Source organism: Hesperophylax consimilis, chromosome 15 (genome assembly GCF_061612785.1).
Source record: "Hesperophylax consimilis isolate HC1 chromosome 15, BYU_Hcon_1.0, whole genome shotgun sequence".
Lineage (NCBI taxonomy): Eukaryota > Metazoa > Arthropoda > Insecta > Trichoptera > Limnephilidae > Hesperophylax > Hesperophylax consimilis.
This window is the reverse complement of record NC_142850.1, coordinates 15,868,042-15,894,102: the sequence shown is the minus strand read 5'-3', so window position 1 is coordinate 15,894,102 and position 26,061 is coordinate 15,868,042. Positions and strand designations below refer to the sequence as shown.

The 26,061-nt window shown below is 33.7% G+C and overlaps 1 protein-coding gene across 8 annotated transcripts in view; it reads left to right on the top strand.

Moving 5' to 3' along the window:
• The window catches only part of Dys (Dystrophin), a 1,264,777-nt gene that overhangs the window by 367,209 nt on the left and 871,507 nt on the right, over positions 1–26,061 (top strand). For all 8 annotated transcript variants that reach the window (XM_089640243.1, XM_089640244.1, XM_089640239.1 and 5 more), the window contains one exon: positions 7,192–7,290. In XM_089640243.1, the coding sequence (XP_089496369.1) occupies positions 7,192–7,290 (99 nt within the window). The remainder of the gene's footprint in view (positions 1–7,191; positions 7,291–26,061) is intronic.

Here is a 26,061-nt window from a genome sequence, read left to right as displayed (position 1 = left end):
TATTCAAAAAATTCCCAGTGTTGAAGATTCAAAAATTATATTCAAAACAAATACTTACTTTCTTTTACAAAAACCTAAACACATTTAAAACATCACAAACTTCTCGCAATACTAGAACAAGACATGCTCACCAACTACTAATACCTAAAACCAACACATCCTTTGGACAAAAACACTACAGATTCCAGGTTATAAAACTATACAATTCACTTCCAACACAATATAAAACATCTAATCTTACAGAATACAAAAAAACACATATGGAACTGGCTACAATCCTTTTAATATTTAATTTTTTATATTTCACTTTTTTTTGTCATAACTATGGAAAAATCGATTTTATATTTTAATATTTTAATTTTTATTGTTTCTCTGTGTAACTAACTCCACTGTATTGTTTTAGTATTATATAACTTTACAATTGAAAAAGTCCTCCACAACATAGGTGAACTCCTAGCGTGGAGGACAATATACCATACCCTTGTAATACAAATATATTTAAGAATAAATAAAAAAAAAAGCTCTCGACTACAAATCCGGGGTCACGCTTTAAGTTTCACAATTAATTAATATTATATTAGTAAGTTTTCGACATATTCTAGAGTGGAAGATCATCTCAGTATCACCCCGGTGAAAGACTAACATTCATGGTAAAACATTGCTTGAAATAGCTTTAGCCGTGTTTGGTGACCAGATATGGATAGTCAGGTTCTTCCCCACCTTGCTCTTCCCTATCTCCTTATTCTTACCACGATCGTAAACCTCACAACATGCCACAATCTGGATGCTGTATCTCACTGAGTCCAAATGGTCGGAAGTAGTTGGCATTTTTGTGCAATATTTAAATAAAAACAAATAACTTTTTTTTTATTTACCCCTAAAAATTTAATTTGAAAAACTTTAAACTTCTGTTTTTGCTTTATTTCAATGTTGAACAAAGCTGTAACTGTTTTTGAATAGATTATTAGATTCGTAATTACACATTCTGTCTTTCAGATTATAACAGCATGCAAAATGATGAAGTTTATCTGACTCGTTTTCAAAAACTGCAAAAAACTAATTATTACACAATTTGGGCGCCGGGTATGGGTACTGCCGGCCCGGGAACCATTTATTGGATAACCAACGCCCCTGCCATAAATCACTCCACGTGGTTTTCTACGTTTGCTGAATTAGCAGGGGTGCCCGGGTTCATGGGGGGTGAGTTTTACCTATCGCGTGGCGGGCCGGATTGGGAGAGACGACTGGTTGAGCGAAACCTTTTTGACTTCTCCAGCCGGACTCTCTCGAGCCCTCGCCTTGAACCGTAGTGGGAGGGATAGATTCATGCGTCCGTCACTCCTGGACACATTGAACCCCAGATTCCTACCCACCCCTCATACCCTTTCCCTCCCTCAACTTCCTCTCCTCCCTTTCCCTGAAAAACCCTCCACTCTCCCAAAGATATCATAGGCCTTGAGGGAATTAGTTCTTTAGGGCCTCCTGTGCGGAGCTAACTTAAAAAAACGCAAACAAAATAATGAAAATATCTTCGCATCCCTGTATTTTTCACACATCCTTTGTAACACATAATTTCTTAAACCGATATGCAAATACCTTCAAGCGATATCTATTAAGATGTCTTTCTTGATTAAATTATAATTTGCTTGACTATAATAATAACATATTAGTGGTGTTTATATTAGGCGGAGTAAATATTTCTCTAATGCAAAGGTCTTGGGGCATAAGTCTATTATTAATTAGAGACATGGAGCGTCGAGGTACTTACTACATTCCAGATTATTATTGACTTGTGAAATTGACTAGTCGGTAATCGAAATCGTGATATATTTGTGCAAGTGGATTATGTTCATGGTGTTATTGGTACCTAGACATACAGGATGAATAAGCACGTACCTACCCGAAGGATTTTAACAGTCGATTCATTAGAAAATTTGGAGTAAAATGTCCCTTTGCTGTCCGGGGTATATATTTTTACATTTAAAATAAAAAAAAATCATATTAATATTATTTTTGGTCTGTTCTGCAAAAATCAATATTTTTTTTTAATTTCAAGAAATATATTTCTCAAAAAAAGTGCACGCAAGATACTAACAGGTCAATAGTTTCCTATTTCTAATTGCTTTCCTCCATTGCGTATTGGTCTAATAATAGCCCATTTAAGGTCATCGGGTATTTCAGCTTTTGTAATAAGTGTATTGACTATGTGCGTTAATAGAGGTCCTAAAATATTTACAACTTTTTTTACGTCGTACATTATTATGTTGTCTATTCCTAAAGATTTTGAATCATAGTGAGAGTTACCAGGGAGAGTTACGCTATGAGGTAATTCTACTAGCTCAACATAAGATGCTTTAAAATTACTTTTGTGCAACATTTGCCCTATACTATCTGAATTTTTGGTTTGTTACACTTTCCACTGTCTATTCCTTAAAGATATATCGCGAAATGACTTCATCGTAATTTTTTTTTAGTTTTCCTCCCAATAATTTTATCTTTTTCATCCTAGATTTGCTTAGCATCAACAAAATTACTTTTGAATTTTTCTTTAAAAAAAACAAAATTTTTGTGTATTCTTCGTTAAAATTAATAAAAAAAAAATATGTGTAAAATAGTACTGTGTTTGCTCACTTAGTGAAGAATTCCAATGTATTTTATGTTTTTGGGACAAAATATGTATTTCCTTCGTGTTATTAGGGTTATTAGCCCGTTTCTGTACCTAACGTATATGAGATCTACACATGAACGTCTCATGCCGTCATTAACCATCGATTCCGTGTCATCTATGCATTTAATCAAATAATTGCTGGCAAGAATATTTTCAAAGCAAGTAACTACAGGATTTTGAAAATTCATCAAGTTAAGATAAACAAACCTATTGTGACGCCGTTTTTTTTTATGTACAACTGTTCCCAACCGTTTGGAGCCAGTGAGACTATGGCATCTCCAATTGCGGAATGTTGTGATGCTGAAGATAGTGGGGAGGGGTGAGGAAGTACTTGGCTATTCGGATCTAGTCACCAAAAACGGCCAAAGCCATTTCAAACAACGTTTCTATTCTAAATTGTGGTTTTATACCAGGGCGATACTGAGAGTATCTTCCACCCTGAAACGTGCCGCAAATATACTATATTATATTTTAAATTAGTAATTTATGAAATAAATAACACAAATTTATCAAATATACTTGCGCCCGCCGAGATTCGAACCCTCGACCTCCAATTTTCTAGCCTCACCACTCGACCACGGAGGCCGTCATTTTCTTCATCTTTACTGACTTAATTAAAGCGGCTTCTCGTTAGATACGAGGGTCATTTCTATTTAAATATAATATGTATTTCATAACGTATTATACACGTCCGAACATTCGAATTGTTGGGGAATATTTCGGAAATTCAATAACATCTTTCGAAATTTCGGTTAAAACTTCTTATTCCGCCTGAACTCGGCAATGAAATGAACTCCAACTCTGCCGGTCACGTAATCAGTTTTCTTTTCTAAGTTAGGCCCGCACAGAAATCAAGTTCTTTCTGGATTTATTAAATGAGAAAGACGATTTGAAGATATAAAAAAGTGTTTTTAAAACTTTGAAAAGTTTCAAGTATGTTTTTTTTTCTAAGTACGTAGGTATTTCTAAAATATTTTTAGGTTACGAATATTTTTACTCTTGAATAAAATTTTTTTTAGCCAATCGAAATCCTTGGTTCAAAAGTGAATGGAAGAAATTGCCATACATAGTATAATATAAGCAAGTTATTCGTGTTTTCCTTTCGTTTTCGTTTCTGTTCTATTTTATTAAAGTTAAATACATTTATATTTTTTTAAAATAAAGACCAACGTTCCCGGGTAACGTACTATGTATGATCATATTCAACTAATCAACCATCTCGTAATTTTCCTGATGGGAAGAGAGGATGAATTCTTTTGAATCCTGATCTGAATCTCTTGACCTTTTGTATCACCTCATTTATGGTGATATTTAATAAATTGCATTTTAAATAAGTGTTATATTGAATGTAGAGGTAAAACATTTGACTCGGAATGGGTGTAGGTTTGGCCGTACCTCATAATATATAATTAGTTATTTATCAAATCCTTCCATCGATTACATTTCACCATTGCTAAATGACGTTTTTTTTAAATGAACAAAAAATATTGCTAAATGTACAGATAGATATTGTTCACAATGATTTACAACAAAATGTGATTTGTAAATAAATAAAATTAGACTTAAATAAAAATTATTTTATTACCTTTTTGTTCTTTAATTCATATTTTTTTCCCTAATTTTGCGTAGTGTAAGATTGTTTATTTCCGGAGTTTTTATTTTTTCTAAGTACGCTCGTCTAACTGGTCTATTAATGTTAGTTTGTGTTTGTTGAACTTTTGTTATTTGATCAAAAATATACTTTAGTAATATTTTTATGTAAATTTGGCCTAATTTAGTACGTCAAACATGTTAAATATTTGGTCACTGTCAGTCATGCTTAAGAAAGTTTTCCGTGCGATTTCCATTTAACTGATAACTTTAAGATATATAATGGAAGAAATATGTACCTGCAAATTGAAAAAAAAAACTTCGATGCACTTCACAAAATCTGAGTTCAGTGTGATATGGTAGTTTGTCGATTCACATTGAAACTCTGTAAAGATTGCGATGAAATACTTACTTACCTTATTGTGAAAGGAATAATCAAAGTGAGAGTGGGCAATCACTAGTTGCGGGCAATCTTAGCCTGGTTTACCCTACTTAAATAATTATTAAACAATAATTATTGAAACCACCCCTGCACCACAATTCTCAAACTCAATAATTCACTCAATTATATCCGACCAAAGTTACTTACCCTACAAACCAACCCTTAACACATTGTATCAGACCAATGGCTTCTTTCTCTGGTTGCTAAGCACAGGGTGGCTAGGTGGTGGAAGTATATAGGTGGAATCAGTGCCCAGTACGATGTAGGTACGGGGTGTATCTTAATCGATTCACGCTTTGATTACAAGCGGAAACCCTATCGATGTAGTTATATCACGGAATCATTTCTGTTTTGAGACCACCGGACGCTAACCTCTCAAGTATTCTTTATTGAGACATTTAAGATAAAGGGTGGATATTTTGCTTATGCGAATATTATAATAACGATTGAGTTATTTATTATGTTTCATTATTATGAACATAGACATCCAAATTCATTGACTTGCCCTAACATGAAGTCTGGGTATCGACGAGCTGGAGGCAAGCACGTGACCACATTTTTGTAACCATGGGGGAAGAATGCTTTGAATAAACACAAGTTCGATTTAAACGAACCGCCTGCCTTAGCGACGATGAAAATGAGCGAGGTGGGTAAATTATTAAAATTCTGTTACATTAATTAAATAGTACAACAAAATATTACATTTTTTAAACAAGCTCGAATATTAGTTTACCCAATTTGGGAATGTATTTAATTTTTTCTCAGCCGGCGATTTGCACGCCATTGTAAAAAGGACGAATAATTCGTAAGCAGATTTTATTTTCTTGAACCGAATGGTGATATTACAATGCGAATTTCCTGTATATATGTCAGATTAATTTATTAAATTTTTCAATCAGTTCTAATTTAGTTCTAAGCATATTTGAGTTAAAACTCTCAATGAAAACCCAAAACAGGCAAACACATAAAATAAAAAAGGGAACGGTCGCATCTGGGACTCGAACCCAAATTGAGCTATTGAGACCTTATCAAATTCGGTCATTTTTACCTATCTCTGCTAAGATTACTATCCTCTTATCGTGATTTTTTTTGGAGTACTATGCGGTGTTGCTCTACTTTATTCTTTACCCAACGTTTCGGAGATTGTTACACTCTCCACGATCAGAGCAGCTGTGTAAAAATTGACAGTTAAAATTATACATTGGAACGCAAACGTTAACTAAAGAAAGAGGCAGTGCAACACGGCATAATACCCCAAAAATGAATCATCATAATACTTTTAACAGTAAAAAATACACCATTATCCTTGATTTATTTCCATGTTTTCAAAAAATCAATGTTGTGTTATGAATATGGGTACAAGAGTCCCAACTTCTCCTGACCGTCTGAAACCAGTGAGCCTATGGCAACCCCAATTGAGGGAAGGTGTGTTCTGTAAAGGGAGGGGGGAGGGGAAGGAGATGGAGAAAGAGAAAGAGAAAGGAAGTTGGCTACTGAGATCTGGTAACCAAACACCGCTAAAGTCATTTTAAGTATCGTCTCGATTCCGAATAGATAACTTTCTCTAGGGCGATACTGAAAGTATCTACCACAAAAGTGCCGCAAATGTAGTAATTATCACATCAAATTTACTTGCGTAAACCAGGATTTAAATCCGCGACCTCGACTGCGATTCGATTTGTGAATATTTTCCAGGACGTTGTGTGAGATATCGGATTGGTTAGTAAGATTATTCTCTGAAAATGCCTTGGTATGGGTAATATTTTAACTAATCCAACAGTGAATTTTGAGGCCTTTTTATGATCACCTTCATATTTTCACTAATTCATATTTATTGGACTAAGTTTTTTTTAATTTCATTTCTGAACTTATTTACTATACATGTAATATATGTAAGCAATGTCAATTAAAAGTTTTATGAAACTTCTCGAGGGTGGATGCTTCACAAAAATGGTGGTACCTAAAAATAAGACGATTAAAAAAATATTTATTTATTTGTAAGAAACATACAGATTGTATAACACAAATATGGAATATACTTAAGTGATTTTTTATACCAAGTAACAATGTTCGAATTAACTGGATCTCTGTAAAAAAGTTTTAAATAAAATATATGTTTAATATTAAATAATTTATGTTTAATATTAAATAGTTTCTTCAAAATAGCGATTTTTTAAACAGTATTAATTTATAGTCAATTAAATCTTGTTTCACATAGCTTTGCATTTTACATGTAGGTACCTAAGTGTGAAAGAGATACTGGACTGGATTCACGTTGATTTTAGTATTCTAGGATATAAGTTGCTTCCGATACATTCCATACTCACGTATTAATTTTCGCACTCCTTACTTCGGTTCGATAAAGGTTATTGCTACGAATGTCAATTATGATTTTTTTTGTGATATGGTATTTCAAGTTTTATCAAAGCTACCTAATTATTTTTATTTATTATATTATCCCAATGTTTTTATCACATTATTTTTTTCCTAGATATTGGATTGGCTGAAAGTTGAGGAAGACATGTTGCGGCAGCAAACGGTGCTAGTTGGAGATGTGGACGAGATACTGGGCCACATTGATAAGCAAAAGGTAAGCAAACGCATTTTCTTATTTTCACCCCCTGACATCTATCGGCGGCTGACCAAAGCTCTAGGGTAGTTTTCGACTGCAGATTCCTGCTTTACCGCGCATTGAAAATGTCTTTTACTTGCCCCAGCTTTTCACCAAACATTAAGTTTCCGGAAAACTCACACAGATGGCAGTAAGTATTATTAATAAAAAAACTTTAGCGAGAACCAGTATTTTTTTAAACTGTTTTATTCACTATTTTAACAAAATTGTCAGAATTTTAATTTTTTTTTAATAAATCAACGATGAAATCATTTCGCCCTTGCTTTCGGTGCATATTTTTATAAGCGTTTAGAATTCTAATTAGCAAGAAATCGCTAATTAGATTTTTTATTTCTTCTTTTTTCGCCCCAAGTCAAAATGAACAGGCGAGTTATTTCTTGTGCGACATCTTCTCGCTAGGTTGGGTGATTGATTGACTGGAAAGGGCTATCACTTGAATGCACAGCTATCAACTCGGGCTTAATTGGCGCGTTAATTAACTTAAGTCTTTCCCATTTAACTTTAACTTTTAATTAAAAATATAAATACGATAATAATTATAACAAAACTTTTTATCAAAAATATAAATACGATAATGCCAGTGAAAGGATATAAAATACTGAATGCTGTAATGGAATGAAATCCCTAAGGCATATGTGTGGTAAAACCATGTGTGATCGTGGGAGAAATGTAAAGATTCGCAAAGATTGCAAGGCTAATCTAAGCGGAATGAGTAAGATCAAGAACGAAGAAATTACTGTAAGGAGAATGCGGGACGCAAATGTGGATGGTATAAGAAGTCGGGGACGCCTGTGGAACTCACTGCACGATCAAGAGAACCAGATATTTGTGTCGGAACATGTCAAGAGTCATAATAAAAGAACAGTAAGAGACGATGTATGAATGTGAGTGAGGCAAGGAGTGTGGGCCAATACCGATTTGTTTGCCGTGTGGTTAGTTTGTTAGTTAGTGAGACCTGATTTTATTACTTTTATCTTTGAACCATAATATGCTACAAATAACATGGCGTCTTGTCTTATTTAATTTAGTAAAAGAGCTCAATAGCTCATGATGTTATTCAATATGAAGTAAATAGTTAAAATGTCGCGTACCTGGAAATTTCCAACAAAATACCTTCGACATTTTTTGCTTCCTACAGTCAGCTCTCTAGCTAGGAGTCCAGAGGTAACGGGTTCAATATGAATCTACTACGATAGAAAATAGCTACGAGTCCAGAAGTTACGGGTTCAATATGAATCTACTACGATAGAAACTAGCTACGAGTCCAGAAGTTACGGGTTCAATATGAATCTACTACGATAGAAACTAGCTATGAGTCCAGAAGTTACGGGTTCAATATGAATCTACTACGATAGAAACTAGTTGCGAGTCCAGAAGTTACGAGTTCAATATGAATCTACTACGATAGAAAATAGCTACGAGTCCAGAAGTTACGGGTTCAATATGAATCTACTACGATAGAAACTAGCTACGAGTCCAGAAGTTACGGGTTCAATATGAATCTACTACGATAGAAACTAGCTATGAGTCCAGAAGTTACGGGTTCAATATGAATCTACTACGATAGAAACTAGTTGCGAGTCCAGAAGTTACGGGTTCAATATGAATCTACTACGATAGAAAATAGCTACGAGTCCAGAAGTTACGGGTTCAATATGAATCTACTACGATAGAAGCTAGCTACGAGTCCACAGGTTGCGGGTTCAATATGAATCTACTGCTATAGAAACTAGCTACGAGTCCAGAGGGCATACTTCCCCATACAACTTCTTCCATTCCTCACTGTCTTCAGCCTCACATAATACACATTAATTGAAGATGTCACAGTTTTTTCACTGGCTCCAGACAGTTCTGAGCTGTTGGGACTCTTGTGTGGTACTCACGTGAAAAATAAACTTTATTATGAAAAAAAAACTAATTAATTCTTTCTAAAAGCTTGGTTAAGGTTACTACACACAAAAAAACAGAAAAATTGTTTTTTCAGGAAAATCTCAAAAATCATCCTTCTAAATCTATTTCCAATATTTTAAATGGCGCGGTATCTTTAATTAATGATTCGCTAAAACTTTAACCGTAATTTTGTTTAGCATCTCACTTCCCGGAAACGCTGCGTTCAATCTAATGGTACGTATACATTTGTGAACCAAAACGCGATCCCAGCCGCGAATTACGGGAAAGGAACAAAGCAATTGCTACCGGCGTTTCGCGACATTTGCGGTTACTTCGCTTCTTTCCCATTAGTTGCTTGGGAGTTCGGCTCGCGTATGTATACGTAGCATAACACTGTGAATATTTCGTCACTAATTATGTACATATTTTGCCGCGCGGGAAAGTTCGCATAGCCATTATCGCATAAAGGAATAAATAATGCTCGAGTTGACTTACAAATTTTGGAAACGCGATTCGGGCAGCAATATTTTGGCATATTCCATTTAAGGCCTTCAAGATTTTGGCAACAGAAATATCAAATAATTAAATTTACTTCGACGTTTGAAGATATTAATAATAATATTATTACTTTTGCAGTATTTTTATATTTTCAAGCGAAGAATATACCTATAGTATTTATTACGAGAAAATTATTTAAATGTTGTATTCTATATTTAAAATATGTATTTATTTTTGTTTAAATTTCTGAGGGTAAATCTTGATAAGTAAGCTCTTTTTTGAGGGTCTGAGCTTTTAAATTTTCAAAACAGCGTTATTTAATATGTAACTAACTAGATTTACGAAAGGTTAATTAATTTTAAATATAAATTTCTGATTATCTTTCTCATTTGTCAAAAAAACATTATAATTATATTATAAGGAATATTGACAATATTCATTTTTGAATGGCATGAATTGTATGGCGAATATTTTAGAAATAATTTATTATAATTATTTCACAAATCCTGCAATAATTATCGGCGCTAGTATAATTACGTGACCAATTCTAATTCTATTTCTGAAATTCTTAATTTTGTATTCGAATTTTTGCACTAAACTCGTCCCAATGATAAATAGCCGGAACAAATTAGTAATTCGTCTATTATTATATCTGACCTTTTTATTTTATCTGAAAATCACGGGACTGAAGAAATTTGAATTCTCGATAAATCAGTTCTTATTTTGAAAATGATAGTTAAATTCAAAGCAAATCTGAGTTCATTGAACCAGAGTTACACGGACAGTTTTTCTAATTATTGGCATTACACGCATATGTTCAATCTTTGCCTACATTTCTTAGTCAGTGGTAAAATGGAAACATTGCGTAAATAGAATCGATTTTAAGGGTTTTAGTATTATGTATATAAAGATTTGAATATAAAGCATGCTGTTTTCCCCATTAGAAAGTTAGTGTGATTTATACAGTGTATGAAAATAATGTTATTTAATAACATCTGTGTTATTTCAAATGTTTTTATTGAATTCAACAAAAAAAAACTATCTTTTTAAGGGAGTTTACTTTAAGAAATAACTGTCTATTATTAATTGCCAATTAATCTGTATATTTTTCAAAGAGCTTTACGCTTCATCTGGAAATCCTTACGACCACCTAACTCACGTTGAAACTTTCAATTACTTCGCTGTAAATTTTTCCTCCCCTGCAAAAATACTCGACTGGGCGCTACCTGAAAAATGTAATTTGATTTCTTTTGTAATTGGTGCCCACTAACAAGAGAGCGCTGAAAAACGCCCCACTACTGCCATCTGACGATATTTTCCCGAACGTCCCCTGAACAAAAAATCAACCTGCGGAGTAATGGCCGAAGTGCAAAATATGATCTCAAGAAAAGAGGCTACTCAATACTATGATAGTTTCATTACAACCATACTTTGAATTGGCTCCCGTTGCATATTTTGCGGTTTTTAGCTGGTGTTTTGTTACAAGCTAAATCCTAAGGCGCTGGAAAATTCCGTATTGGAATTACGAGCCGGATAATAAAAGTGTGATTGCTTAGGGCCGGTGTTGGAGAGTTCGCCAAATGAAAGTGAAGGATCGGTTCTCTTGTTTATTTTGTAACGTGAGATTTTGCTTTAGTTCGACCGTTCTGCACTTGTTTTTAAGTAAACGCTACCGTTTTTTTAGAGAGCTGCCTTTAAAAAATGCTGTTGTGAATTAATTAAAATAAAAATAGTTTTTATCGAGTATTTCTAATTTAAGTCGTGTAAGAATTTCGGATGAAGTTTATTCTTTCAAAAATAATCATGGCGTGCAGAGTCATACGAATTTCAAATCATAATTCTATAATGCATAATAAACACTTTGAATTGTATGTTATAATTTGTCAAGTAGTATGTGTATTAGGCACTAGTTCGTAAATATCACATAAATCTGAGTAAAATTTTAACAGGAGTTTTGTTTGGTTTTCAGCAGTTGTATATCGATTGAGTTTTGCATATAAATAGAGTTTTTTTTTAACTCATGCTTTAAACTTACGTACATACACAATATGATGGTTTTTAAACGATTACAAAATTGATCTTTATTAAAATAAGCTTTTTTATTCTAACACCACTCGTTTATTCCAAGAACGTTAATTCGGCCTCCTAGAAGTAGATTCTTTGACAAGTAATAATTTGTTATTAATGTTATAATTTTCAAAATACTTAATTTACAAATATATTTTCAGCATACTGTAGTAAAACACCACCATTTCAAATCTGAACATTCTTTCATCTTACTTTTCCTGCGTTTGGCGACAAAATCTGATTACCTCCAGTTAGCCCACTCAACATAAAGATAAGTCGGAAATAACGTGGAAGTCGCAAATTCAAAACCAATGTTTTTTTTCGTTAATTCAACATCCACGGCTCCCTAAAGCTGTTGTTGTTATGACGTATGTCTTATATGTCTGTAATCATTTTATAATCTAATGGATAGTCGTTATGGAATGTGTGGAATTGCACAAATCTCTCCACATACCGAAATATATACATATTATTATATTGAAGGATTCTTTGTTTAAAACTAATTTATTTGAGTTACATCGGTCGACTATAAACTAAGTTTATATGTTTATTAGTTTAAACAAAGTTTATTTTTACTGTCCTGATGAAGGTTGAGATCAACCGAAACCGGTCGACCTGTATTTAAAAAAAGATCTGTTTTTATTTTTCTAATGTCAAGTCACAGAGAGTTTGCTTTTTTCGATAATATTATTAGATATTGTAGAAGATATGTTAAAGACAAATTTATCTAAAAACTGTTTCCACATGAATTGACATTGAAAATAAATGAAACCTCATTAATTTCCCAAAAGTGACAATTTCTTCTCTAAAAATATACACAATATTACAGTGTATTTATTCCTATTTACACTATACATTTACATTTATATCAATTTCAATAAACATGTCATACAATTTTTTTGTTAAACTTTCTCAGTACAAAATACATGTACCACCATATTAAAAGTTAGTTTTAAATCACTGCAATATTGTACTGTACACTCCTCTTCAAACCACAAGCTAACAATTCCGTCGGTAAATAGTATTAAAATTTCACAATAAGTACAAACGCAATGTAAATACTATTTCATATGTAATTACCTTATTTCTTTAATAAAAAATAAAAAAACTTTTTTCATGATTGTACAGGCTCCCTGAAGTTGAGACGTTTATGTAGTATCGTGCAAAATATGTTTTCAGAGATTTTACATGTCAACCTAACGTTCTCTATCCTCCATTTTCTTCAATTTGTGGCGTGTAATAGACCCACTTGCTCCAGGTAAATAGCGAAAAATAATGCCATCACCTGCCTGCATACACGATATTTTGTAACGTTTTTAAAGCTTTTAGCCGTAGAACCGGATGCCGTTATTGCGTTACACATATTTTAAATTTGGAATAGCTTTCGACACCCCGTTACCTCCTTCCGGTCATCACTTTTAAATTATTTATGGGTTTTTGGTTTTCGTGTTGGCTGCGTGTTTTACAATGCATCGTTTTAGCAGTTCATCGTATAATTGTGTTTGATTCCATCAAAACGTATAATCGTACCTTTTTAAATAAAATAAACACTATATCGGTGTTACTAAAAAACGTGTTGAAAATTGTATTCATTTAATAAATGACCATGTACGAGTATGTGATAATCTGACTAATTGAAACGTAAAATAGAAAATTACATAAAATAGTTCCATGGAAAGATAAATAAGATATATCCAGTCATAGGGGGTTGTTTATCTGTCGTATAAACATGAAATTTCTCATTGAATTTTGGAATAAATGTGCTATATACTTCTTCTTTTTGAAGATGTCGTCAAAATAAATATCATTTTAAGAAACTAAATAAAATAACCTTTTAGATTTTTGTATTTGAAATAGACTTGATATTTATAAATTGGAATATTTTAATTTCAAACATGAAAAAAATCATTTTTTCCACCAAACGTCGAAATTGGACAATGAACATCGGATTTCTAAATTTTTCCAAGGTATATTAAATGTTAATAATTTTCTTATTTTGTAGATGTCCTAAAAAAATTTCATACTACAAACTGGATAAAATTATCCTTGAGATTTTAAATATACTTTCATTTTTAAAAAGTGCAATATTTTATTTTGAAACATGAAAAAAGTTGAAAAAAAAGCTCAGATCATATGCATTTTTGATCAAAACCTCGATAAATTTCACGGAATTCAATATTAAAAAAAACACAGTCCTATTACTTTAAGAATTTGCAAGAAAATTGTCACTTCACTTTTTATCTCGTTCGTACAATTTTAAATTATTAAAAATTACAAAAATCAACATTTTGGATTTATTTTCTCAATACATAAATATCGATTTAAAAAAATTGTATTTACATTAATTTCAATAAATCATTTATGTTATCAAAAAAAATTACGTTCATGGAAGTTTTATTTAATTCATGCTGTAAAAGTCAAAATAAAAACAAATAGAACATACGAAATAACTTCTCTTTTCCGATAACTTCAAACTATGTTCGTAATGTGACATTATTAATTGATTAAAACTGAAGAAAAATAACACAAATAATAGTCAATGTATTGAATTATAAAAACATAATGATGAATTGGTCATTAGAATAGAAATCAACGAAAACATATTTGAAATCACGCATTTCAAATCACATACTAAAGCTGTCATTTTCCGATGCAAAACATGCGCATGGGGCATCAGGCGCCTGCATGACTCTGCCAAGGGGCTATGTTGTCAGATCTTACGCAGCCAGTTAAAGACACTTTTTATTGGTAATAATTTGTACAATGTGCGACAAAAACACCATTTAACGGTTTTGAAGTGATTTCTTTATTAGTGAGCCTGTATTTCAATAAAGAAAATGTTCCGCTTTAAATTCATTTGAAGTGAAAATATTGAAAAAAAATGTTTTCAACCGCTAAATTTTTCCACAACCAATTGGCTGTAGCAAATCTGAAACCGCACAACAGTCCTAACTGCTCCCCGACCGTCTGGAGCCAGTGAGACCATGTTGTCCCCGATCGGGTTATGTTATGAGGCTGAAGGTAGTGGAGGTGGGAAGTAGATAGGTAAGAGGAAGGTGGGGAAGTACCTGGGTGTTCAAATTCAGAAGCCATTTCAAGGAACTTTTCAATTCTGAATGATGGTCTTTTACCACCGATACTGAGAGTATCTTCCACTCTGGAACGTGCTGCGAAAAAATACAAATAAAAATTACTTCTGCACGCCGGGATTTGAACCCACGAGCTCCAGCTTGCTAGTCGAGAATCTTACCCCTCGACCATGGAGGTCAATTACCCGGCTATTCCGATCTACTTACCTAGTTAGTCATTTTACGCAAATCTCTGTATCAGAATAAAGACCTGTTGGTGTTGTCAGTGAAGATAAAATTGATATGTTGTCATTTGTTTGTGTTCTTATATCCTATGTTATTTTTATTGGTGCTGATTGCTAATAGTATGGATGATCTGCAGTGTCTCGTGTCTAGGATGAACGAAGTATGCGTGAAGAATGAGTTAATGATGAATGTAAGTAAGTCTAAAGTAATGGTGTTTGTTTGAGAAAGTACGAAAACAGTGTGCAATATAGCTGTGAATGAGGAATACTTGGAGCAGGTGGATGTATTTGTGTATTTAGGAAGCATGTTTACGAGAGATGGGAAGGCTGACAGAGATATTGAAAGAAGAGTAAATGCAGGTAACTCCATTAATGGAGGACTGAACGCAGTTGGCGCTAACAAAAAATTGTCCAAAGAAGCGAAGTTAGCAGTCCCCAATGGAGTGCTGGTACCTACAAGGTGAAAGTAGATTGAATGCTGTTGAAATGAGATCCCTGAGGCGTATGTGTGGTAAAACCATGTATGATCGTGTGAGGAATGTGGATATCCGCAAAGAGTGCAAGGCTGATGTAAGCGTAATGAGTAAGATCAAGAAAGGGACGCTTAGATGGTTTGGGCATGTAGAGCGAATGAGCGAAGAAAGGAGTGTAAGGAGAATATACGATGCAAATGTGAATGGTAGCAGAAGTCGGGGACGCCCGAGGAAGACATGGCATGACCAAGTGAACCAGATACTTGAGTCGGGCCATGTCAAGAGTCAGAACAATAGAAGAGTATGTATGAGACGATGTATGAATGTGAATGAGGCAAGAAGTGTGTGTCAAGACCGAGTTGTTTGGCGGTCCGTCCTCTCTGCCTACCCCTGCGGGGAAACGGCGTCATGGTTAGTTAGTTAGTTAGTTAGTTAATATTTACAATTTTGTAGTTTCTGTAAATATTTTTTGTACATATGTTTTGCCCACGGGTACTGGACCCTTAGTTTATTGTCATAATTTTATGCTTAAGTGAAAACCTTTCATTAGATATAATTTGTATTGTTTATAGTTTATTCATTAAAGATTTTTAAAAATCTGTTGGTTTTCTTAAATAAATAAACAAAATAAAATAAATAATACTTTCAACGTGTTGGTCGTATTATTTTAACTTTTCCAGTAATTTTATTAAGTTATGTGTATTTCTTTACAGTCATAAACAACATTGAAAAAATAAACTGAAATGAAACAACCATCTCCTAAAATACCACTGTCTTCATAAATATAAAAACACCGGCTAGCCATATTTCAAAATTGTTTACGGCAAATAAACTCTAAAACAACGATTCATAACCCGAGCGTCTCCTGGCGGAAAACGTCGATCCAGTCCCCGCGTTTCCGCTCTCTTCCCAACTCCACAAACATTTCATAGTCGAGATGGATCATACCCCCATTCTTTACGCCCCCCTATCGCGGGTCTGTTCCTTTTGCTCAAAACGAGTACTATGGAATGTAACGAGAAAGCACAGCTTGGCAAGGTTAACTTTGCAGTCGGCGGTGTGCCAGATTTGGTAAAAACAGATTAGGCGAGAAATTGCAACACTGTGGGAATACAAGAAGGTGCTGCAAAAAATGCGCAATACCTTTGCACGAAGATGTCATCTTCCACCCGGCATGCCGCTTGAAGTCCCAAAAGCCCCTTTGGGCCGAAGGAGACAGGATCCTCCGATTACCTCTCACCCCAGAAGATAGGTGGAAACATGAGTGCAAACGGGCACTGTGGGAAATGTCCATCTCATACAGGACCCCATCGAGAGGCAGCCTGGGTTCTCATTGCCTCGCAAAACCTGGTCCGCCATCAATAGGTTAAGGTGCTCCCATAGCCGCTGTGCCCACATGATGCACCAGATGCCCCAGCCTTAAAGAGTCGGCGATGTGTTAATATGGTAGGGTGTGTTAATGTGGTACAGACCATTGAACATGTGGTCAACGAATGCCTGCTCCATGCATCGTTCACATGGCGACGCCTGAAACCCTAGACTGGCTCACAGACCTAGATGTCCCCCTCTGACCCCCCCACCATACGAAAGAAGGTGAAGAAAATAGTTCTTCCTTTGTCCACCTTCAAAATTAACTCTATATTTGATAACCGTATTTTTCCAGTCAACAACGTACATATAAACAAAGTACAAATTATCGTATCAATGAATGCTTTTAAGGGTAAACGTAACGTACGTTATAATATAAACGTTCGTATATTGCGTTAATTTAATTATTAAATTATAATACACTTTTTGCAAGTTATGCTTTAAAATATTAAGACGCATTATTTGTTTGCGCCCGTACATACGCAATAAGAATATGAATAAATAGATTTGTCCGTATAAAAATTCAATTCTTTCAAGAAAGGCATACAAATACAATATTGTATCGGCGATTCAATCCAATTTGAATGCCCTTCTTGAAAAAATTCAATTTTTCTTAATATTTTAAAGCATAACTTGCAAAACGTGTATTAATCAAATTTAATTTAATCTATGAACGCTTAGATTATAAAGATTACGGTTACCCTCAATATCTTTATGTACAATTTAAATACAACACTAGCCGAAACATCTAGCGTTGCCCTTGCTTTATTTTGCTTTAAGAGGTGTTTTTCGAGATCTCTTGTACACACCGATCTTCCTCTTTTTTGAAGGTCAAATGTGCAAAATTTAACCCATTAATGGGCATTAAAAGGAACACATAACATATATCTAAAATGTCAAAATACCAAAAAGAAAACAATTTTTCCAATCAGAAATTATTTTTTATAATTATCATCCAAATAATTGTCTGATGCAATTAATATACACTGACTAAATAAAATGGAATTAAAATATATTATTACGTTAAAGTAGAATCTGACAACAAACGCGACTGTAAATAACCCCAAATAATTCAATTAATAATAATTAATAATTATTATTTAATTTTTTTCACCGGTGACTTTTATGAATCTCCATTTTGATTAGAAAAAAAAGGATATTTTAAAAGATATTGTATTACTTCATCAACTCCTCGGAGAGAAGAAAACTTAATCAATATATTTTTATTCAGACATCCGCAAGGTTATCCATAGTATCTCATGTCGCCCCACCCTCCTCGAGGTAGAAATGAAACACGTTGGGAACACTAACGCGGAATAACAATTCCCGCTAAGAAGATGGTCGCGTTTAGATTTTTATCTCCGCAAACTCGAATTTACGGCCTGCCTATAAACAAAAACTTTGTCAGCATTGCCTTACTTCCAGGAATCAATTATATTTTTTGCGTAACCTTGTTTTTATTCAGGATTTTTTTTTAAATATTTCATTATTACGTTTTGCTAACGAAAGATATTCCTCTCAAGGTGAAAATTGATTTTATTAGTCTTAGATAATACCAAGCAATGGTAAGCACGTTGTCGAGGGGTAAGGTCTCGACTAGGAAGCTGGAGGTCGCGGGTTCGCAATTAAATCTTATTTGGTTAATTTATTTTATTTCACAATTTACTTATTTAAAATAATATACATATAGTATATTTACAGCAAGTTCCAGAGTGGAAGATACTCTCAATATCGCCCTGGGTTGGCATGAATTGGCTTTGGCCGTATTAGGTGACCAGATCTGAATATCCAGGTACTTCCCCACCTTCCTATTCTTTACCTCTTTCTCCTCCCCACTACCTTCAGCCTTACAACTTACCCCAATTGGGGATGCCATAGTATCACTGGTCTCAGACGGTTAGTAGCAGTTGGGACTCTTGTGTTCGTTATATCAACTATTCTGAGTATTCGACGAATATAATATCGATTAAAACAGTTTTAGTTTGACGAATGTTGAGTTTATAAAAATATATATATTTTTAGATTAATGTAGTGTTCCTTTGATAATAGGTGGCATGGCGATATGGCATTATTCATTTTATTGTTTTCATATTTTTGTTAGAAAATCTTTATGTGAAAAATAATACTTTTACATAATTCACTAGACAAGTAGGTAATATAATAAGTGTTTGCACGATGTTATCTGGAAGGGAAAAATAGTGGAGTTATAAAAAAAGCTTTACATTTGGTCATTCCAACATTGACTTTGTCGTCCTTCAACGTTAATGCCTTAATTCTTCTTTGGTTAACGCCGATTCCGATTGTATCAAAACATGTTTTCGTTTAAATCAGTATCAAAAAAACTGTTTCGAGTTGCTTACTGTCTCTATGTTTTACTCAATCAAATTGGCAAGGCAACATGTGAACTCGTTTAAATCAGTATCAAAAAGACTGTTTCGAGTTGCTTACTGTCTCTATGTTTTACTCAATCAAATTGGCAAGGCAACGTGTGAACTCGTTTAAATCAGTATCAAAAAAACTGTTTCGAGTTGCTTACTGTCTCTATGTTTTACTCAATCAAATTGGCAAGGCAACATGTGAACTCGTTCCGTAAAAAATCTCTTGGTGGGTATTTTTCAACAAATTTTCATAAAATTTAACCAATACTTTTCATGCTAAGAATGTCTGTATTATCTTTCTTCCTCGTACAACATGAGTGTCTTCGAGACTTAAAAAAATTATAATCTCTAAATATTGCAGCGTTTGCAAGAACGTAACAAGTCATTATTTTATGTAAAGTGATTATTCTTTATTAAACCTTACCGGGTTAAGAATAACCTGACAATATCTGAAAATCTCCTACTACCACCGCAGTAAGTGCAAAATGTTACTTGTGTTATGATGGAGGACTTTTGAGGAGCCGAGGAATTGAACACAACTGACAATATTTGAATTCATATTTTATCTTTTTTTATATCCTACGGAAATACGTGATTTTTTGTCTATAGAGAGAAATATAATAATTCTTTCCAGTTTATATCAAATATTCATACTGGAATCCGTTAATAAAATTCAGAAATTAACCAAAATGTATAATTCATATTTCGCGGCGCTCTCGCAACAATCGTTTTATATTTAAAATTATTTTTTTATGATATTAAGAAGATAAAAGTGAAGATACATTTATTTTACAAATATACCTAGCAAAATGAATATGTTTTCGAAATTTAGAGTTCTCACAATTTTTTTATGATTGGAGTCAAGATGTGGTTAGCGTTATTGACAAATTTTTTCACGTTTTATATTAAAATTGTATCATTTATATAATTTATTTCAAATGCATACACCGAAAAGATAATTTTATTTTGTTTCTAAAATATTATTTGTTTTAACGGAAAGTAAAAAATAAGATGAATATAGCGCATTTGAACACAAAGAAAACATTGCAAACTGAACAAAAAAGTGTTGAAAGTACTGAAGAGTTAAGATAAAAGGTAGAGATAGTAACTGCAAAAATCATAGCAGGCATTTAAAATGAGATTATCAGATACAATATGAACTAATTACTTTTCCTTTTATGCAAAACGGGGAGCTTTTGAATATATCGAAAAGATCTGTGTATACATTGGTACTTCGGTGAAGTGCGCTATTGGTGAGTTATATGCATATTTAGTGCTATGGTTGTCACAGTGGAATGGTGGAGTCGAGTAGACTTGACCGGCACACGGATATTTATGGCACTCAAGTCAATGGAGCTATTCAGTGATTTAAAAAGTATTATAATATCACTAATCGTTCTCCGGGTAAAAGTAGTTAAAAAAAAGACATTAGATATTATTTTATCTAATATTTTTAAGTAATGCCTTTATTTGTGGCGGGTTGGGAAGTAATTTATCCATCACAACGTTGAAAAATAATACCTAAACCTAACAGAATTATTATTTCCAAAACCGTGTATTTTTTTAATACATTTTCTTTTCTTCGATATTATTTCTCAAAACTCGTTAGTCTTGTGGCAATGGGATAAGACGCGATGTTTACGTAAACAATTTCCTTTTGTGAACGGCATCAAGCCAGAGAAACTAGGGAAGAGAAATGGAGATTCTGAAATGAAGGTAATCTTATTATAATGTCTTTTATGAAACGACGCGACGTTCCGACGCTCACCATCATTTTTTAAAAATCTTTTATTTTTTGCTCCTTTCCATCTTTGCATAGTTATCGGAAAATTCATGGTGAGATTACGTAAGATTTATCGCGTCTCAGTTGAAAATGTAAATTATCATGGAAGATATTTACGTATATCAAGATATTACTAATGTATTGAGATATTACTATTAAACTTATTGTGAAATCAGATATGAGCCCATCTTCTAATTAAATTATAATAAAAAACAATGGTTGTGTAATCCAAAAATTCTTGCTTCTCTTTCTTCTAATCCAGCGGGGTTCTGAATCATAATAATGGGGTCGCCAAAAAGCCAACTAGATTTTGATACTGATAGACTTTTAGGCGATTAAGATAACAAGACTATTAAGTAACCAATGGATAATGGATTCATCTATTATTTTATGTTGTGGTCTTAATCTTGTAAAGATAAACTTAAAAGAAAAGGGCAGCTGGTAGACTTAATATCCGAAGAAAGCCTTAAGAGGTATTTACAAAAGGTAAAAGGATATTTCTAAGTTTTCGATCGTGACTAAAAAAGATAAATCTTATTTAAAAAAATCTCTGATAGTTACTACCATGCATTGCATCTACGGACCTTTGTGAGATTTTTTCCGCACTGACAGCCATAGCAAAAACTAAATATCGCTCCGGACTGAACATTTTTTAATCGGATTTGAGGGTGGCTATTACTAATAATTTTTATAATTTCTAACCGAGGATCAATGCTTTGACTCAAACTGTGCACACGGCTTAAAATAATTTTGTACCTAATTTAAAACATTAATAATATTTCGCTGATTTATATAGCGCTATTTCGTGAAAAATCACCTCAAGGGATTGAATAAAATGTTAAATCAATTGCTCGTTTTAATGAATGCTTACAAAACATATTTAAAATATATGTTTTCCTGTCTCCTCCTACTATTTTGAAAAATAATGTGCTTGAAATTTTTGTCATCAACAGTTGTCACCTCGGCATTTCTATGAAGCAACTTTTGTGTACCCTGTAAATTTTTTTCTTTTCTTTTGTGTTCGCTGAAAAAACCTTCTCCGATTGTGGGGTCGCATCTCCAAAAGGTTGCGGACTGCTATTTCAATCCCCGTCGTGATCCTTGAACACTGTTTGACTCACCATTTCTTACTTTGCATTTCAACATGTTTCTATCAAACGTCTCTAGTGGACGTTGGGCCAACGTTGGTGCCTACCCGCCAACGTATGAACGATGATCGGCGGGTTGGTGTCAAGATTCATTGATGTTTGCACAAAAAATCGACAATAATCGGGTTGGCCGGCCAACTGGCAGCATAACATGATTACCTTTTTTTATTTATTTTAGAGAAAACTGCATTGTGATATATTATTATAAATATTTTTGGACTCAAACAAAAAAAGCGTTGTTAATAGATTTCCACTGCATGATTACAACCAGAGTTTCCCAAACTGAGAAATTTTATTTGGTAATTTACTAAATCAATGCTTTTTTAAATACATTAATTTAAATTTCACTTTTGTTTTCGGGAATGAAAACAAATCTTGGAAGTGAAAACTAACCCACTTCCCGATATCCGATCGAGCTGAAACTCGGCAGATAGACTCGTTGTCGTTGATAATGCATTTTACACACACTCTCTCACACACACACACACACACACACACACACCGATTTTTCTTAAAATTGATGAAATGATGCAACTAGGTCGTTCCGTTCGATGTGACCGTGGCGGAAAGTCGAAATTTTTTCACTACATATTAAAATAGATATATTATAATAAAATAAATTTTCACTACACAAAATAGATGGTAATTTTTTTAATTATAGATATTAAAAAATATTGCTTAATTTCTCGCACGGTAATTGTATCAAATAAAATGAGTTAGTTGGTTTAGTAAATGATTCAAGCCAATTTTAAAGGTTTATTTATTAAATGCTAAATTTAAATGAAAATCTCAACATAAAGCAAATAATGAATACTCCTCTTGGAACATTATAAATATGGCACTTATTAAAAATACCGAAAAGAGTACTTCAAAGCAGAGAAGAAGATTTATAATTTGAATTAATTTCATCATTGTTCAAGGGATCATTTACAAAGGGTTTTCACAGAATAGCCAATGTAATTGGATTCTTTACACCATGCAGATTCTTCCTCTCGTATTTTGAGATTTCGAAATTCAGACACTATTTTTTTTTATTCGATCGTTACATAAACTGTATATAAGGCCGCGTTAGGTTATGCTAGACTTATATTTATTTATATATGTATTTATTTTTAAAAATTAAAGAAGAAGATAATTATATTTATAAACCTAAACGAAACATGAAACAGAATGACCGGTCGGTGGCCGAGTTGACATCACGCTTGGATCCCCCCCAGGCGTAGCGTGTTCAATTCCTCAGCTGGCTAAGTCCTCCATGACAACACAAGCAACATTTTCCGCTTTCTGTGGTGGTAGTAGGAAATTTTCAAATATTGTCAGGTTATTCGTAACCCGGGAATGTTGGTCTTTCTTTTAAAAAAGTTAAAAAATATATATATATATATAAGACACAGAAAATAAAAATAGGGCATTGGTCGCGTCTGAGAATTGAACCCAGGATTTCCACTTTAACAACTCGTCCATTGATACCTGATTAATTTATGTCATTTTTGTCTATCTCGTATGACAATTTTATACTATTACCAATATTTCCCCAATTAATTCTCATATTTTTTGGCTGCCATCTTTGTATGATAACAAAGCTTAAACCGATTTTGTTTTATTTTTTCATTTATCTCCACAGGAAAATAATTCTGTGAAGAGGGTCTTTTAAAGAAATCACCGCCACCGGCCAAAAAACGGGCCAACTTATTCGGTAAAATGTTTAGTGGGGCTCGATGTTAGTAAAGCTAGCGGGCCTGACGGAATACCTGCCTGGTATTGCAGAGGTGGAGGTGGAAATTGCATCAATTTTGACGAAGCTTTTCAAAATGCCCTTGAAATCTGACTCTGTACCCCTGGATGGAAAAAAAGCGGTCAATCATCCTATTTCAAAGAAGGGTGACTCCAATCCAGTTAACTACCACCCATAGTGATAACTTCTATTCTATCCAAGGGGATGGAACGTGCGATCAACGACAAACCGCTCGTGTGGTGATCTTCTCGCGTTGGAACGTTACTGTGAGACCCAAAGGGTTGCTCCGGACATTTCCTAAGCCATTAACCGGGTTCGGCACTGAGGACTTGTCAACAAACTGTCTTCTTACGGTCTTCCCGTATCCTGGCGTACGCGGATTGCCGTCTTTTTGAGGGAAAGGTCGATTCAGACCGTTGTCGATGGTTTCACCTCCCCCTCACACTCAATAAATGCTCTCCCACAGTGATCGGTTCTGTCTCCGACTTTTTTTTGGTTGCACATCAATGACCTTTTGTCGTGTGCACCAATTCATTGCTACTCGGATGACAGTACAGTCTATGATAGCTTTTATTTTAGAAGCCCCCAAAAGATACACAAAATTCACTTTTAAGCAGATAATTGACGGTTACCTCGAGAGGGTTTCCTATTGTGGTAAGAAAAATCTAGTCGTTAAGTTGCATTGGTAAATCGGTATTTCATTAGTGCTGCCAATGGGTATAACTGTTTTTTTTTTACATTTAAATATTTTTAAATCAACCGGATTGTTGACAAACTCCGCGTTCTCCTTAATCGTGCGCGTCGGGCGATTAAGAAATATGTCAGTCACTAACACTGCGGTATTACGGCCTGTATATGCAGTACACGTGCGCGTGATTATGAGTAACATTTTCTACCAACCTGTTTTTATCCCCCGTATCACCTATTATGAGTAAGAAGGTGAAAGTTTTAACGATTTTTTAATCCGTCAATTTCTCTTAAAAATCACCTTACTGAAGAGAAAGATTTTTTTAGATTCTTCAGTACGCATTTATCGATATCTCTATGATAGTGCTTAGATTCACATATTTTGTCATTCTACCGAAAAATATAACGATTAAAAAAACTCACTATTACAATTTTTTTCTTCTTATCTTTAATAATCTTATTCTATTTTGTGACTAGGATATTTTCAAAATACGTTGTGGTCGTTTTCCAGGGGTTGAAATGGCTGGTATAAATATAAACATCGACAAGATAGTGGTAAGACGCAAATTTGCCATTACCATAAACCCTTTCTGTTCGACATTTAGGTTTGAACTGATTTTGGTCATCTTATCTCGATGGTAGTCTTCTTCGAAACCAAGGTTTTTCCATGTCTTTTTTTTGATAAATAATTACAACCATCTTTGTATGTTCCATTTTAGGTATGAATTTGAGTGTAGGATACATGACGAAATTTTACAAGTGTGAATTTCAAATACCGATATCACTACCAGAAATTGAAACAGGCGAAATTACACATGGACGAAATCACACAAAGACGAAATTACACATGGAAGAAATTACACATGGCCAAAATTATGCATGGAGAGAATTCCGACTTAAATTACACCTACACGGAGAAAACTTACCGATATAAAATTTTGCTAATTTATTTAAAATCTTTTCAAATTATTTGTAATCCTGATAAAAACGGGACCGTAGGCCCCTTTTGAATTTATAGGTTTCACGTTAAATTTTTTTGTAACGTGACGTCGGAACACGTGTTAGTAAAAATCATAATATTTTCGCATTTCATCATTATATATAAACAGAGTGTTACGTTCCGAAATATGCGGAAAGTACCAACATTTTATTAGAAAATTGCCTGCTGCCCCGTATTTAACTGGGTTTAATAAATCTTCTATTAAGTATCTCTTCAGATTTTTAGTATTCCGGTTAAAAACTAGTTTGCAAGCCGTTTACTGATAAACTTTTAGTAAATTCCTAATATGTCAGAACACATGTTTATGCACGTGTATTTGCGTTGATAATATATACCTAATCAGGAAAGGCGAACATCTTAGGATTTTCATGAACACATGTTCCTACATC